Source organism: Mobula birostris, chromosome 1 (genome assembly GCF_030028105.1).
Source record: "Mobula birostris isolate sMobBir1 chromosome 1, sMobBir1.hap1, whole genome shotgun sequence".
In the NCBI taxonomy this organism is placed as follows: Eukaryota; Metazoa; Chordata; class Chondrichthyes; order Myliobatiformes; family Myliobatidae; genus Mobula; species Mobula birostris.
In genome coordinates this window covers 140,292,947-140,308,553 of record NC_092370.1, presented here as the reverse complement: position 1 = coordinate 140,308,553, position 15,607 = coordinate 140,292,947, and the positions used below count along the sequence as shown (strand labels likewise).

At 50.1% G+C, this 15,607-nt stretch overlaps 1 protein-coding gene across 1 annotated transcript in view; it reads right to left on the bottom strand.

Moving 5' to 3' along the window:
* Nucleotides 1-15,607, bottom strand: part of timm21 (translocase of inner mitochondrial membrane 21) — a 53,791-nt gene that overhangs the window by 19,580 nt on the left and 18,604 nt on the right. The window contains exons 3-4 of the mRNA XM_072274138.1: nt 4,083-4,180; nt 36-109 (exon numbers count right to left, since the gene is read on the bottom strand). Coding sequence (XP_072130239.1) covers nt 36-109; nt 4,083-4,180 — 172 coding nt within the window. The remainder of the gene's footprint in view (nt 1-35; nt 110-4,082; nt 4,181-15,607) is intronic.

Sequence of the window (15,607 nt, the reverse complement as noted above, 5' to 3'; positions counted from 1 at the left end):
GATATAATAATCTTCGTAAACATGCTCGAACTTACCTGACATGACGCCTTCTACCTCGCCGAGTTGTCTCTCCATAACCTTTTATAGGCTCTCCCAGCACTGCAATTATCTGTTGACACAAGTTGTTTTTAAATCTTAATATTCAAATTTTAACAGTATCAATCTAGTCTATTTAGTGTTCATTGGAAAATAAAAACTGCATTAGACTTTGTTTCTATAACTTTCCCATTGGCCACAGCAGAAATGAAACGTGGAACTTGAAAGGACTTTGCTTCTGTTACAATTATATTATACTCAGTGGCCACTTGATTGGTTAACTCCTGTACTTAATAAAGTGAACACTGAGTGTACGTTCATGGTCTTCTGCTGCTGTAGCCCATCTACTTCAAGGTTCGATCTGTTGTGCATTCAGAGATGCTCTTCCGCCCATCACTGTTGTAACACGTGGTTATTTGAGTTACTGTCACCTTCTTGTCAACTTGAACCAGCTGGTCATCTCCTCTGACCTCTCTCATTAACAAGCCCAAAGAACTGCTGATCATTGGATGTTTTTTTTTGTTCTACGTACTATGCTTTGTAAACTCTAGAGACTGTTGTGCATGAAAATCCCAGATCAACAGTTTCTGAGATACTCAAATCACCCATCTGGCACCAACAATCATTCCACAGTCAAAGTCACTTAGATCACATTTCCTCTCCATTCTGATGTTTGACCTGAACAACAACTGAACCTCTTGACCATGTCTGCATGCTTTTATGCATTTTGTTAGTAATAAAAAATTTGCATTAATGAGATGTATGGGTGTACCTAATAAAGTGGACACTGAGTGTACTCTGAACACATCAGTACTTACATCTTTCCTGCCTATTTAGTGTATACATTTAAGTAGGCGCATACATATCTAATTATTTTGTCAGAAATACACAACTATATGCCAGCTTCTAAAGCAATGCACATCTGATTCTCATTCATCTCAAGTAAATATTCCCTCATCAGCAACTCTCAGCATGCAAGTCAAGCAGATTTACAACACGTCTGTATGCAGCCTCTCACTCAAGCCTTGATCAGCTCGATGCCATTTGGGAGGCAGCAATGAGAGTTTAACGAGATCTTGAAATTACACAAGCATACAATACAATGAGTTCTGCTGACAGTCTTTCACCATTACATTGTGTAATACTATTGTCACATTAAGGACCTCCACTATCCAGGGCATGTTCTCTTCTTGCTGCTGCATTCAGATTCAGGAAGGAGGTACAGGAGACTTCCACATCACCAGGTTCAGCAACAGTTATTACCCTTCAATCATCAGGCTCCTGAACCAATGTGGATAACTTCATTCACCTCAATGCTGAACTGTTCCCACAATTTATGGACTCACTTTTAAGACCTCTGTTACTCATGTTCTCAGTATATTTTATTGTATCATTTATTATTATTTGTTTCTTTTGCATTGGACAGTTTGACGTCTTTTGTACATTGTTTGTCAGTCTTCATGTGTAGTTTTTCACCTAAATTGTATCTTTGTTCTGCTGTGAATGCCTGCAAGAAATTGAATCTCAAGGTGGTATATGGTAACAGATACATACTTTGATAATAAATTTATTTTGATTGTTTTATATTAAGTGGGTTAGTATCACTATGAAAAAGGCAGAGCAGAATTTCAAAAACAAACGTTATGTGTTTGTACTCTTAGTCACAAGGAGATACTAAAGATGTGCGCGCGCGTGTGTGTGTGTGTGTGCGTGCGCAAAGGAGCATATCTGGCACATTATGCTACAGATCTCAAGATCAGGAAAAGAAAACAAAAAGGTAATATTTCAATTAATAGTTACCGAGTGGTTATTCTGTCACACTATCAACCCAGAAGTTGAAAGCTCATTTCCCACTGCAAGATGTGATACTGAGTTCAGCAAGACTATTTACATTCATCTGAATTTGTTGATTCTTTTCCACCTTGAGTTTCAAACCTCAAAGTAAATTTATTATCTTAAGTACATATGTGTTGCCATGTACTACTCTGAGATTCATTTTCCTGCAGGAATTTACAGTAGAATAATGACCCAGAGAAAATCCATGCAGGTGGGGGGGGGGGGGGGGAGAGAGAATGTACAAAATGCTTACAGGCAGCGGTGGGAACCGTACCTGGTGCTCTGGCGCTGTAATAGAGTTACACTAACTTCTACACTACCATGCTGCCTCCTTCATTTCTGTAAGTTATTTTGGTTTCATGAATTTGAATCAAAAAGCTACTGGTACAGTTTCCCAGCAAGGCTGATGCATGGCCACATCACAACGCAAGAACTATACTCCATGAACTCCACCCCCGCCCCCCCACCCAATCTACCCCACCTACATCCCATCATAGTTGTAGCCCCTAATATGGTTATAATGGACAGAGCAGGCAGATTTCACACAAGTCCAGCCAAGCTGTAAAATTATTTACTGGGAATCTCAAGGTTGTATACTGCATATATACTCTGATAATAAATGTACTTTGAAAATTTGAATGTGCTAGTTCCCCACCACTTAAAAAGAAGGATTTTCAATAATTACACCTTAGCTTCCCTGCATGCACCATCATGTCCAGTTAACACACACAAAATGCTGGAGGAACTCAGCAGGTCAGGCAGCGTCTCTGCTGACCTAATGGGTCCTTCCAGCTTCTTGTGTGTCGTACTCCAGATTTCCAGCATTTGCAGAATTGCTTGTGTTCACGTCTGGTTAATAGTTTTGGGAACAGTTGCAAGTTTGCCTGATCTGGAGCAGACTATTTAAGGGTGTGTTTAACTTTGGTGAAACAGGCTTCATTTTTAACTTAATGCAAACCTGAGGAGTGATTCAGAATTTAATTCTGAAACAATTTTCCTTGACGTGTTGATACCTCTTCCTATACAAACCAACTGTTCAACTCAATACCTTTTCTGATTATCCGGCTCAGTTATGTTACTCTCCGTTATGTGAGATAGACAATGGCTGTCATCAGGAAGTTACAAAGAAAAATACTGCTGCAAAAATACCAAAAATTGCAAATAAGGTAATAATCAAAAACACAAAAGAGATTCTGCAGTTACAGGAAATCCAGAGTAACACATTCAAACTGCTGTTGGAATTCAGCAGGTCAGGCAGCATCTATGAAGAGTTGACATTGTGGGTCGGGACCCTTCATTGGGTCTGGAAAGGAAGGGAGAAGAAGTCAGAATGAGAATGGGGGGGTTGGGGGGGAATGTGTGAGTACAAACTTGGAAGGCGATAGGTGAAGCCAGGTAGCCAGGTGGCCAGGTGGGTGGGGTGGAGGAAGGGGGACTGATGTGTGAAGCTGAGAGGTGATAGGTGGATAAGTTAAAGGGTGGAAGTAGAAAGAATGTGATGGACCATTGGAGAAAGGGAAGGGACACCAGAGTTCAAAGTTCAAAGTAAATTTATTATCAAATTACATATGTCACCCTGAGATTCATTTTCTTGCAGGCATGCTCAATAAATCCATAATAGAATAATCACGATAGAGTCAATGAAAGACCGCACCAACTTGGGCACTCAACCAGAGTGCAAAAGACAAACTGTGCAAATACAAAAGGAAAGAAATAATAAAAATAAACAAATAAACAATAAATATTGAGGACATGAGATGAAAAAGAGTCCACAGGTTGCGGGAACATTTCAACGATGGGGCAAGTGAAGTTGAGTAAAGTTATCTCCTTTGGTTCAAGAGCCTGATGGCTGACGGGTAGTAACTGATCCTGAACCTGGTGGTGTGACTCCTCAGACTCCTGTACCTTCAACTTGATGGCAGCAGCAAGAAGAGAGCATGACCTGGTTGGTTTGGGACCCTGATGATGGATGCTGCCTTCTTGTGACAATGCAGGAAAGGTGATATTAATCAAGATGTGAATCTCACTGCTGTTTATTAGCCCTGTCAAAGCTAATGCCATTATCACCAAGTTTACTGTACAACACATAAAGATTTGCAATGGTTTTTGGAACATGTCCCATGTGAATATTTAAGGTTTGAAGGTAAAAGGTAAATTTTGGTCTTTAAAAATAAAAATCACATGACATCACATGACACATAAAACCATACCTCTGGATGGGCTCGACACTTCTTCAGAGCATCTCCATATATTTTACTTGGACTTGAGGAGGAGAATAGCTCTTTAAATATCACATAGAACAATCCTCCTGAAATAACAGAAACACATGTTGAGAGAGAAGATTTGTGAAGTGAATGCAGTCTTGGAAAATTCTCATGTGTGAAATTCTTCCATTTTCCACAGGATTTGAAAGGGATTTATTCCTTAATATTTCTTTTCTTTTCTTTTTTTACTTATTTTATATTCAGCAGGGCTCCTTTTCCCTCAGAAAACTGTGGAACACAAAACACATCTAGGCTCATTATTCACCCTAATTACTTCTAGATGCACATTCAAAGCAAAATGTTATCATATCATAGGTAGTTCACTAGGAGCAGCCTATAATTTGTCTTAGCAGAGCCATTCTTGGGTGTCGAAGGAAACTTGAGATGGCAAGGTTCTACTGGAATCAAACTGGGACCATGCCTTGTTCCACACTCCATCTGAAGCAGTTCCACCTTTGTACTAGTAGCTGTACAATTACTCAAGTCAAGTATGCTGTTGTCCAAGGGGTTGTCTATTGGTGGGTCTTCAGAAGACTGTAGAGGCCAATCTGAGATTCACATATTACTTATATTAATATTACCCCTTATTTTAAAAAAGTGAGATCTGATTCTAGATACCCCAACTGGAGAGAAAGAAGAGAAAACTCAAGAGCTATTTAATTGAATTGCTTGGGTCCTGAGTGGGACTGAACTTGGGATTGAAGCTCATTAGCACAAGCTTCTGAATTACTAGTTTAGTTTTTTCTGTGGGATGTGCCTAGTAGCACATCCCACAAAAAAAAACTGAATAAAAATCTCCTGCTGCTTTAAGCGCGCATTGACAAGAAGATGATACTTCATACAAGTACATAGCTGGCTGGGGTAAGGGTAGGATGGACATGTATCCTTTCAAAATCATCAGACTTTCCCAAATATGGAAAACCCCAGGGAGAGAATCTGCTAATACTATAAAGCTGCAAGAGTTGCTCCACTGATATCTTGCTGGTGACTTACTTTAGAGTTAAGATGGGTAATGAATTGTCTTTATATTCTGATTATGAAAACTCATGCTGACAGATGCTCAGAAGCAGATCTAACTCTTATAGTCATACGGGTAGGTATTGGACAGGGAAGGGCCATGACCGCTAGTAGGAGAGATGTCTGCTTATCTCAGTCCTTATTTTGAAACAGTGAGATGTGATTCTAGGTTTCCCAACCAGAGAGAAAACAATTCCCAGTTATTTAATTGAATTTAAACTGCTCAGGTCCTGAGGTGGGATTGAACTTCTGTAGGCTTATTAGCCAAGGCTTCTGATTACTAATGCATACCCTCGTAATCAATTCCACAAAATAAATAAACTGAATAAAGATCTAAACACGAGGAAATCTACAGATGCTGGAAATTCAAGCAACACACAAAAAGTGCTGACGAAGGGTCTCGGCCCGAAATGTCGACTGAACTTCTTCCCAGAGATGCTGCCTGGCCTGCTGCGTTCCACCAGCATTTGGTGTGTGTTGCTTGAATAAAGATCTGTCCTGGTGCTTTGTCCACATAGACAATGAGATGATACTAACTGAAATCACCTAATGCGATAAAAATGATAAGCATATTCACTGATTGATGTCAGATATAGTTCAGGAACAAGGTTTCAGGATTATAATTCATTTCGCTGTGCCTGACTACACACCCAAGGTACCGGGAGGGACCTGAGAGACCTATCCTGTACCCAGCCCAGCTGACAGTGCACAGAAACCAGAACTTTGGAGTGAAGGAGGGTAAGAGCTGACTTGATAGGAGGCGTACAAGATGATAAGAGACTAAGAGTCAAAGAGGCATAGATTGAGTAGCTAACCAGAGACTTCTGTCCAGGGTGGAAATGCATTATACGAGCAGAGCATAATTTTAAGGTGAAAAGATGATAATACTGGCTGAGTCAAACACCCTCTGCAGCCCCTTTCGAACCAGTGCAATGCAGCTTCCTTATGTTACACCCAATCAGATTGCTCTCCACTGTAAAGCATCTATAGAAAGTTACAGGAGTCTTTAGTAACAAACTAAATCTTCTTAAACTCCAAACAAAACAGAGCAGCTATTGTGGCTTCCCTTGTGATGATATAAATGTGTTGGACCCAGAAGTGATCCTCTAACCTCATCCTTTCCACAGATCACCCCTCAATGAGGACTGATGAGTGTTCCCCCAAATTCCCCATCCTGAAGTCCACAATCAATTCCTTGGTCTTGCTGAAAATAAGTACAAGAATGTTGCTGCAGGCAACTGCAAACCAGCTGATCTATCCCACTCCTGTGCACCTCTCTGTTACCCAGCTGATCTACCTCACTCCTGTGCACCTCTCTGTCACCCAGCTGATCTATCTCACTCCTGAGCACCTCTCTGTCACCCAGCTAATCTATCTCACTTCTGTGCACCTCCGTCACCCAGCTGATCTATCTCACTCCTGTGCACCTCCCTGTCACCCAGCTGATCTATCTCACACCTGTGCACCTCCCTGTCACCCAGCTGACCTACCTCACTCCTGTGCACCTCCCTGTCACCCAGCTGATCTATCTCACTCCTGTGCACCTCTCTGTCACCCAGCTGATCCATCTCACTCCTGTGCACCTCCCTGTCACCCAGCTGATTTATCTCACACCTGTGCACATCCCTGTCACCCAGCTGATCTCACACCTGTGCACCTCCCTCTCACCCAGCCGATCTATCTCACTCCTGTGCACCTCCGTCACCCAGCTGATCTATATCACTCCTCTGCACCTCCGTCAACGAACTGATCTATCTCACTCCTGTGCACCTCCCTGTCACCCAGCCGATCTATCTCACCCCTGTGCACCTCCCTGTCACCCAGCTGATCTATCTCACCCCTGTGCACCTCTCTGTCACCCAGCTGATCTATCTCACTCCTGTGCATCTCCCTGTCACCCAGCTGATCTATCTCACTCCTGTGCACCCCCCTGTCACCCAGCTGACCTATCTCACTCCTCTGCACCTCTGTCACCCAGCCGACCTATCTCACTCCTGTGCACCTCCGTCACCCAGCCGATCTATCTCACTCCTGTGCACCTCCCTGTCATCCAGCCGATCTATCTCACTCCTGTGCACCTCCGTCACCCAGCCGATCTATCTCACTCCTGTGCACCTCCCTGTCACCCAGCTGATCTATATCACTCCTCTGCACCTCCGTCAACGAACTGATCTATCTCACTCCTGTGCACCTCCCTGTCACCCAGCCGATCTATCTCACCCCTGTGCACCTCCCTGTCACCCAGCTGATCTATCTCACCCCTGTGCACCTCTCTGTCACCCAGCTGATCTATCTCACTCCTGTGCATCTCCCTGTCACCCAGCTGATCTATCTCACTCCTGTGCACCCCCGTCACCCAGCTGACCTATCTCACTCCTGTGCAACTCTGTCACCCAGCCGACCTATCTCACTCCTGTGCACCTCCGTCACCCAGCCGATCTATCTCACTCCTGTGCACCTCCCTGTCACCCAGCCGACCTATCTCACTCCTGTGCACCTCCCTGTCATCCAGCCGATCTATCTCACTCCTGTGCACCTCCGTCACCCAGCCGATCTATCTCACTCCTGTGCACCTCCCTGTCACCCAGCTGATCTATCTCACTCCTGTGCACCTCCCTGTCACCCAGCTGATCTAACTCACTCCTGTGCACCCCCGTCACCCAGCTGATCTATCACACGCCTGTGCTCCTCCCTGTCACCCAGCTGATCTATCTCACTCCTGTGCACTTCCCTGTCACCCAGCTGATCTATCTCACTCCTGTGCACCCCCCTGTCACCCAGCCCACCTATCTCACTCATGTGCACCTCCCTGTCACCAGCCAACCTATCTCACTCCTGTGCACCTCCCTGTCACCCAGCCGATCTTTCTCATTCCTGTGCACCTCCCTGTCACCCAGCTGATCTATCTCACTCCTGTGCACCTCCCTGTCACCCAGCCGACCTATCTCACTCCTGTGCACCTCTCTGTCACCCAGCTGATCTATCTCACTCCTGTGCACCTCTCTGTCACCCAGCCGACCTATCTCACTCCTGCGTACCTCCGGCACCCAGCCGATCTATCTCACTCCTGTGCACATCCCTGTCACCCAGCCGACCTATCTCACTCCTGTGCACCTCCCTGTCACCCAGCCGATCTATCTCACTCCTGTGCACCTCCCTGTCACCCAGCTGATCTGTCTCACTCCTGTGCACCTCCCTGTCACCCAGCCGATCTGTCTCACTCCTGAGCACCTTCCTGTCACCCAGCCGATCTATCTCACGCCTGTGCACCTCCCTGTCACCCAGCTGATCTATCTCACTCCTGTGCACCTCCCTGTCACCCAGCTGATCTATCTCACTCCTGTGCACCTCTCTGTCACTCAGCTGACCTATCTCACTCCTGTGCACCTCTCTGTCACCCAGCTGACCTATCTCACTCCTGTGCACCTCTGTCACCCAGCCGATCTACCTCACTCCTGTGCACCTCTCTGTCACCCAGCCGATCTATCTCACTCCTGTGCACCTCTCTGTCACCCAGCTGATCTATCTCACTCCTCTGCACCTCCCTGTCACCCAGCTGATCTGTCTCACTCCTGTGCACCTCCCTGTCACCCAGCTGATCTATCTCACTCCTGTGCACCTCCCTGTCACCCAGCTGATCTATCTCACTCCTGTGCACCTCCCTGTCACCCAGCTGATCTATCTCACGCCTGTGCTCCTCCCTGTCACCCAGCTGATCTATCTCACTCCTGTGCACTTCCCTGTCACCCAGCTGATCTATCTCACTCCTGTGCACCCCCGTCACCCAGCTGATCTATCTCACCCCTGTGCACCTCTCTGTCACCCAGCTGATCTATCTCACTCCTGTGCATCTCCCTGTCACCCAGCTGATCTATCTCACTCCTGTGCACCCCCGTCACCCAGCTGACCTATCTCACTCCTGTGCAACTCTGTCACCCAGCCGACCTATCTCACTCCTGTGCACCTCCGTCACCCAGCCGATCTATCTCACTCCTGTGCACCTCCCTGTCACCCAGCCGACCTATCTCACTCCTGTGCACCTCCCTGTCATCCAGCCGATCTATCTCACTCCTGTGCACCTCCGTCACCCAGCCGATCTATCTCACTCCTGTGCACCTCCCTGTCACCCAGCTGATCTATCTCACTCCTGTGCACCTCCCTGTCACCCAGCTGATCTAACTCACTCCTGTGCACCCCCGTCACCCAGCTGATCTATCACACGCCTGTGCTCCTCCCTGTCACCCAGCTGATCTATCTCACTCCTGTGCACTTCCCTGTCACCCAGCTGATCTATCTCACTCCTGTGCACCCCCCTGTCACCCAGCCCACCTATCTCACTCATGTGCACCTCCCTGTCACCAGCCAACCTATCTCACTCCTGTGCACCTCCCTGTCACCCAGCCGACCTATCTCACTCCTGTGCACCTCTCTGTCACCCAGCTGATCTATCTCACTCCTGTGCACCTCTCTGTCACCCAGCCGACCTATCTCACTCCTGCGTACCTCCGGCACCCAGCCGATCTATCTCACTCCTGTGCACATCCCTGTCACCCAGCCGACCTATCTCACTCCTGTGCACCTCCCTGTCACCCAGCCGATCTATCTCACTCCTGTGCACCTCCCTGTCACCCAGCTGATCTGTCTCACTCCTGTGCACCTCCCTGTCACCCAGCCGATCTGTCTCACTCCTGAGCACCTTCCTGTCACCCAGCCGATCTATCTCACGCCTGTGCACCTCCCTGTCACCCAGCTGATCTATCTCACTCCTGTGCACCTCCCTGTCACCCAGCTGATCTATCTCACTCCTGTGCACCTCTCTGTCACTCAGCTGACCTATCTCACTCCTGTGCACCTCTCTGTCACCCAGCTGACCTATCTCACTCCTGTGCACCTCTGTCACCCAGCCGATCTACCTCACTCCTGTGCACCTCTCTGTCACCCAGCCGATCTATCTCACTCCTGTGCACCTCTCTGTCACCCAGCTGATCTATCTCACTCCTCTGCACCTCCCTGTCACCCAGCTGATCTGTCTCACTCCTGTGCACCTCCCTGTCACCCAGCTGATCTATCTCACTCCTGTGCACCTCCCTGTCACCCAGCTGATCTATCTCACTCCTGTGCACCTCCCTGTCACCCAGCTGATCTATCTCACGCCTGTGCTCCTCCCTGTCACCCAGCTGATCTATCTCACTCCTGTGCACTTCCCTGTCACCCAGCTGATCTATCTCACTCCTGTGCACCCCCGTCACCCAGCCCACCTATCTCACTCCTGTGCACCTCCCTGTCACCAGCCGACCTATCTCACTCCTGTGCACCTCCCTGTCACCCAGCCGATCTTTCTCATTCCTGTGCACCTCCCTGTCACCCAGCCGATCTATCTCACTCCTGTGCACCTCCCTGTCACTCAGCCGATCTATCTCACTCCTGTGCACCTCCCTGTCACCCAGCTGATCTATCTCACTCCTGTGCACCTCTCTGTCACCCAGCCGACCTATCTCACTCTTGTGCACCTCTCTGTCACCCAGCTGATCTATGTCACTCCTGTGGACCTCTCTGTCACCCAGCCGACCTAACTCACTCCTGTGCACCTCCCTGTCACCCAGCTGATCTATCTCACTCCTGTGCACCTCTCTGTCACCCAGCTGACCAATCTCACTCCTGTGCACCTCTGTCACCCAGCCGATCTATCTCACTCCTCTGCACCTCTCTGTCACCCAGCTGATCTATCTCACTCCTCTGCACCTCCCTGTCACCCAGCTGATCTGTCTCACTCCTGTGCACCTCGCTGTCACCCAGCCGATCTGTCTCACTCCTGAGCACCTCTCTGTCACTCAGCTGACCTATCTCACTCCTGTGCACCTCTCTGTCACCCAGCTGACCTATCTCACTCCTGTGCACCTCTCTGTCACCCAGCTGACCTAACTCACTCCTGTGCACCTCCCTGTCACCCAGCCGATCTTTCTCATTCCTGTGCACCTCCCTGTCACCCAGCCGATCTATCTCACTCCTGTGCACCTCCCTGTCACTCAGCCGATCTATCTCACTCCTGTGCATCTCCCTGTCACCCAGCTGATCTATCTCACTCCTGTGCACCTCCCTGTCACCCAGCTGATCTATCTCACTCCTGTGCACCTCCCTGTCACCCAGCTGATCTATCTCACGCCTGTGCTCCTCCCTGTCACCCAGCTGATCTATCTCACTCCTGTGCACTTCCCTGTCACCCAGCTGATCTATCTCACTCCTGTGCACCCCCGTCACCCAGCCCACCTATCTCACTCCTGTGCACCTCCCTGTCACCAGCCGACCTATCTCACTCCTGTGCACCTCCCTGTCACCCAGCCGATCTTTCTCATTCCTGTGCACCTCCCTGTCACCCAGCCGATCTATCTCACTCCTGTGCACCTCCCTGTCACTCAGCCGATCTATCTCACTCCTGTGCACCTCCCTGTCACCCAGCTGATCTATCTCACTCCTGTGCACCTCTCTGTCACCCAGCCGACCTATCTCACTCTTGTGCACCTCTCTGTCACCCAGCTGATCTATGTCACTCCTGTGGACCTCTCTGTCACCCAGCCGACCTAACTCACTCCTGTGCACCTCCCTGTCACCCAGCTGATCTATCTCACTCCTGTGCACCTCTCTGTCACCCAGCTGACCAATCTCACTCCTGTGCACCTCTGTCACCCAGCCGATCTATCTCACTCCTCTGCACCTCTCTGTCACCCAGCTGATCTATCTCACTCCTCTGCACCTCCCTGTCACCCAGCTGATCTGTCTCACTCCTGTGCACCTCGCTGTCACCCAGCCGATCTGTCTCACTCCTGAGCACCTCTCTGTCACTCAGCTGACCTATCTCACTCCTGTGCACCTCTCTGTCACCCAGCTGACCTATCTCACTCCTGTGCACCTCTCTGTCACCCAGCTGACCTAACTCACTCCTGTGCACCTCCCTGTCACCCAGCCGATCTTTCTCATTCCTGTGCACCTCCCTGTCACCCAGCCGATCTATCTCACTCCTGTGCACCTCCCTGTCACTCAGCCGATCTATCTCACTCCTGTGCATCTCCCTGTCACCCAGCTGATCTATCTCACTCCTGTGCACCTCTCTGTCACCCAGCCGACCGATCTCACTCCTGTGCACCTCTCTGTCACCGAGCCGATCTATCTCACTCCTGTGTACCCCCCTGTCGCCCAGTCGATCTATCTCACTCCTGTGCACCTCCCTGTCGCCCAGCCGACCTATCTCACTCCTGTGCACCTCCCTGTCGCCCAGCCGATCTATCTCACTCCTGTGCACCTCCCTGTCACCCAGCCGACCTATCTCACTCCTGCGTACCTCCGGCACCCAGCCGATCTATCTCACTCCTGTGCACCTCCCTGTCACCCAGCCGACCTATCTCACTCCTGTGCACCTCCCTGTCATCCAGCCGATCTATCTCACTCCTGTGCACCTCCGTCACCCAGCCGATCTATCTCACTCCTGTGCACCTCCTTGTCACCCAGCCGACCTATCTCACTCCTGTGCACCTCCCTGTCACCCAGCTGATCTATCTCACTCCTGTGCACTTCCCTGTCACCCAGCTGATCTATCTCACTCCTGTGCACCCCCGTCACCCAGCCCACCTATCTCACTCCTGTGCACCTCCCTGTCACCAGCCGACCTATCTCACTCCTGTGCACCTCCCTGTCACCCAGCCGATCTTTCTCATTCCTGTGCACCTCCCTGTCACCCAGCCGATCTATCTCACTCCTGTGCACCTCCCTGTCACTCAGCCGATCTATCTCACTCCTGTGCACCTCCCTGTCACCCAGCTGATCTATCTCACCTCCGTGCACCTCCCTGTCACCCAGCTGATCTATCTCACTCCTGTGCACCTTCCTGTCACCCAGCTGATCTATCTCACGCCTGTGCACCTCCCTGTCACCCAGCCGACCTATCTCACTCCTGTGCACCTCCCTGTCACCCAGCCGACCTATCTCACTCCTGTGCACCTCCCTGTCACCCAGCCGATCTATCTCACTCCTGTGCACCTCCCTGTCACCCAGCCGATCTATCTCACTCCTGTGCACCTCCCTGTCACCCAGCCGACCTATCTCACTCCTGTGCACCTCCCTGTCACCAGCCGACCTATCTCACTCCTGTGCACCTCCCTGTCACCCAGCCGATCTTTCTCATTCCTGTGCACCTCCCTGTCACTCAGCCGATCCATCTCACAACTGTGCACCTCCCTGTCACCCAGCTGATCTATCTCACCTCCGTGCACCTCCCTGTCACCCAGCTGATCTATCTCACTCCTGTGCACCTTCCTGTCACCCAGCTGATCTATCTCACGCCTGTGCACCTCCCTGTCACCCAGCTGATCTATCTCACTGCTGTGCACCTCCCTGTCACCCAGCCGACCTATCTCACTCCTGTGCACCTCCCTGTCACCCAGCCGACCTATCTCACTCCTGTGCACCTCCCTGTCACCCAGCCGATCTATCTCACTCCTGTGCACCTCCCTGTCACCCAGCCGATCTATCTCACGCCTGTGCACCTCCCTGTCACCCAGCCGATCTATCTCACTCCTCTGTACCTCCCTGTCACCCAGCTGATCTGTCTCACTCCTCTGCACCTCCCTGTCACCCAGCCGATCTGTCTCACTCCTGAGCACCTTCCTGTCACCCAGCCGATCTATCTCACGCCTGTGCACCTCCCTGTCACCCAGCTGATCTATCTCACTCCTGTGCACCTCCCTGTCACCCAGCTGATCTATCTCACTCCTGTGCACCTCTCTGTCACTCAGCTGATCTATCTCACGCCTGTGCTCCTCCCTGTCACCAGCCAACCTATCTCACTCCTGTGCACCTCCCTGTCACCAGCCGACCTATCTCACTCCTGTGCACCTCCCTGTCATCCAGCCGACCTATCTCACTCCTGTGCACCTCCCTGTCACCCAGCTGATCTATCTCACTCCTGTGCACCTCCCTGTCACCCAGCTGATCTATCTCACTCCTGTGCACCCCACTGTCACCCAGCTGATCTATCTCACTCCTGTGTACCTCCTTGTCACCCAGCTGATCTATCTCACTCCTGTGCACCTCTCTGTCACCCAGCCGATCTATCTCACTCCTGTGCACCCCCGTCGCCCAGCCGATCTATCTCACTCCTGTGTTCCCCCCTGTCGCCCAGCCGATCTATCTCACTCCTGTGCACCTCCCTGTCGCCCAGCCGACCTATCTCACTCCTGTGCACCTCCGTCACCCAGCCGATCTATCTCACTGCTGTGCACCTCCCTGTCACCCAGCCGACCTATCTCACTCCTGCGTACCTCCGGCACCCAGCCGATCTATCTCACTCCTGCGTACCTCCGGCACCCAGCCGATCTATCTCACTCCTGTGCACCTCCCTGTCATCCAACCGATCTATCTCACTCCTGTGCACCTCCGTCACCCAGCCGATCTATCTCACTCCTGTGCACCTCCCTGTCACCCAGCTGATCTTTCTCACTCCTGTGCACCTCCCTGTCACCCAGCTGATCTATCTCACTCCTGTGCACCTCCCTGTTACCCAGCTGATCTATCTCACTCCTGTGCACCTCCCTGTCACCCAGCTGATCTATCTCATGCCTGTGCTCCTCCCTGTCACCCAGCTGATCTATCTCACGCCTGTGCACCTCCGTCACCCAGCCGATCTATCTCACTCCTGTGCTCCTCCCTGTCTCCCAGCTGATCTATCTCACTCCTGTGCACCTCCGTCACCCAGCTGATCTATCTCACTCCTGTGCACCTCCCTGTCACCCAGCTGATCTATCTCACTCCTGTGCACCTCCCTGTCGCCATCTGAGATCTTACCAAGGACAGTGGTGTCATCTATGAATTTATAAATGACATTTGAACTGCGTGTGGCCACAGTCATGAGTTTAGAGAGCAGAGCAGTGGGTGGGCTAAGCAGGCATCCTTGAGGTGTGCCTGTGTTGATTAACAAAGAGGAAGACGACTGACCTGTACTGACTCCCGGGAGCGACAGAAGCCCAGGTTTAGAAACTCAGTGATTAAATCTGAGGGGATAATGGTATTGAACACTGAGCTGTAATCGATGAACAGCAAGCAGCCTGATGCAGGTTTTGCTGCTGTCTGGGCTCTCCAAAGGGGAAAAAAAACATGAACAAACATGTACACAAGAGATTCCACAGATGGAAATCTTGTGTGTAGTGATTGTCCTTGCTGACAATCAACAAACACAAAATGCTGGAGGAACTCATCAAGATAGGCAGCACTTATAGAGGGGAATAAACAGGTTGACGGTTTGGGGCATGACCCTTCGACAGGACTGAAAAGGAAGGGGCAGAAGCCAGAATAAAATGATGGGGGAAGGGCATGAGTACAAGCTGGCAGATAATAGGTGAAACCAGGTGAGGGTGAAGGTGAGTGAGTAGGTGAGTGGGGATGATTTAGGAAGCTGGGAGGTGATA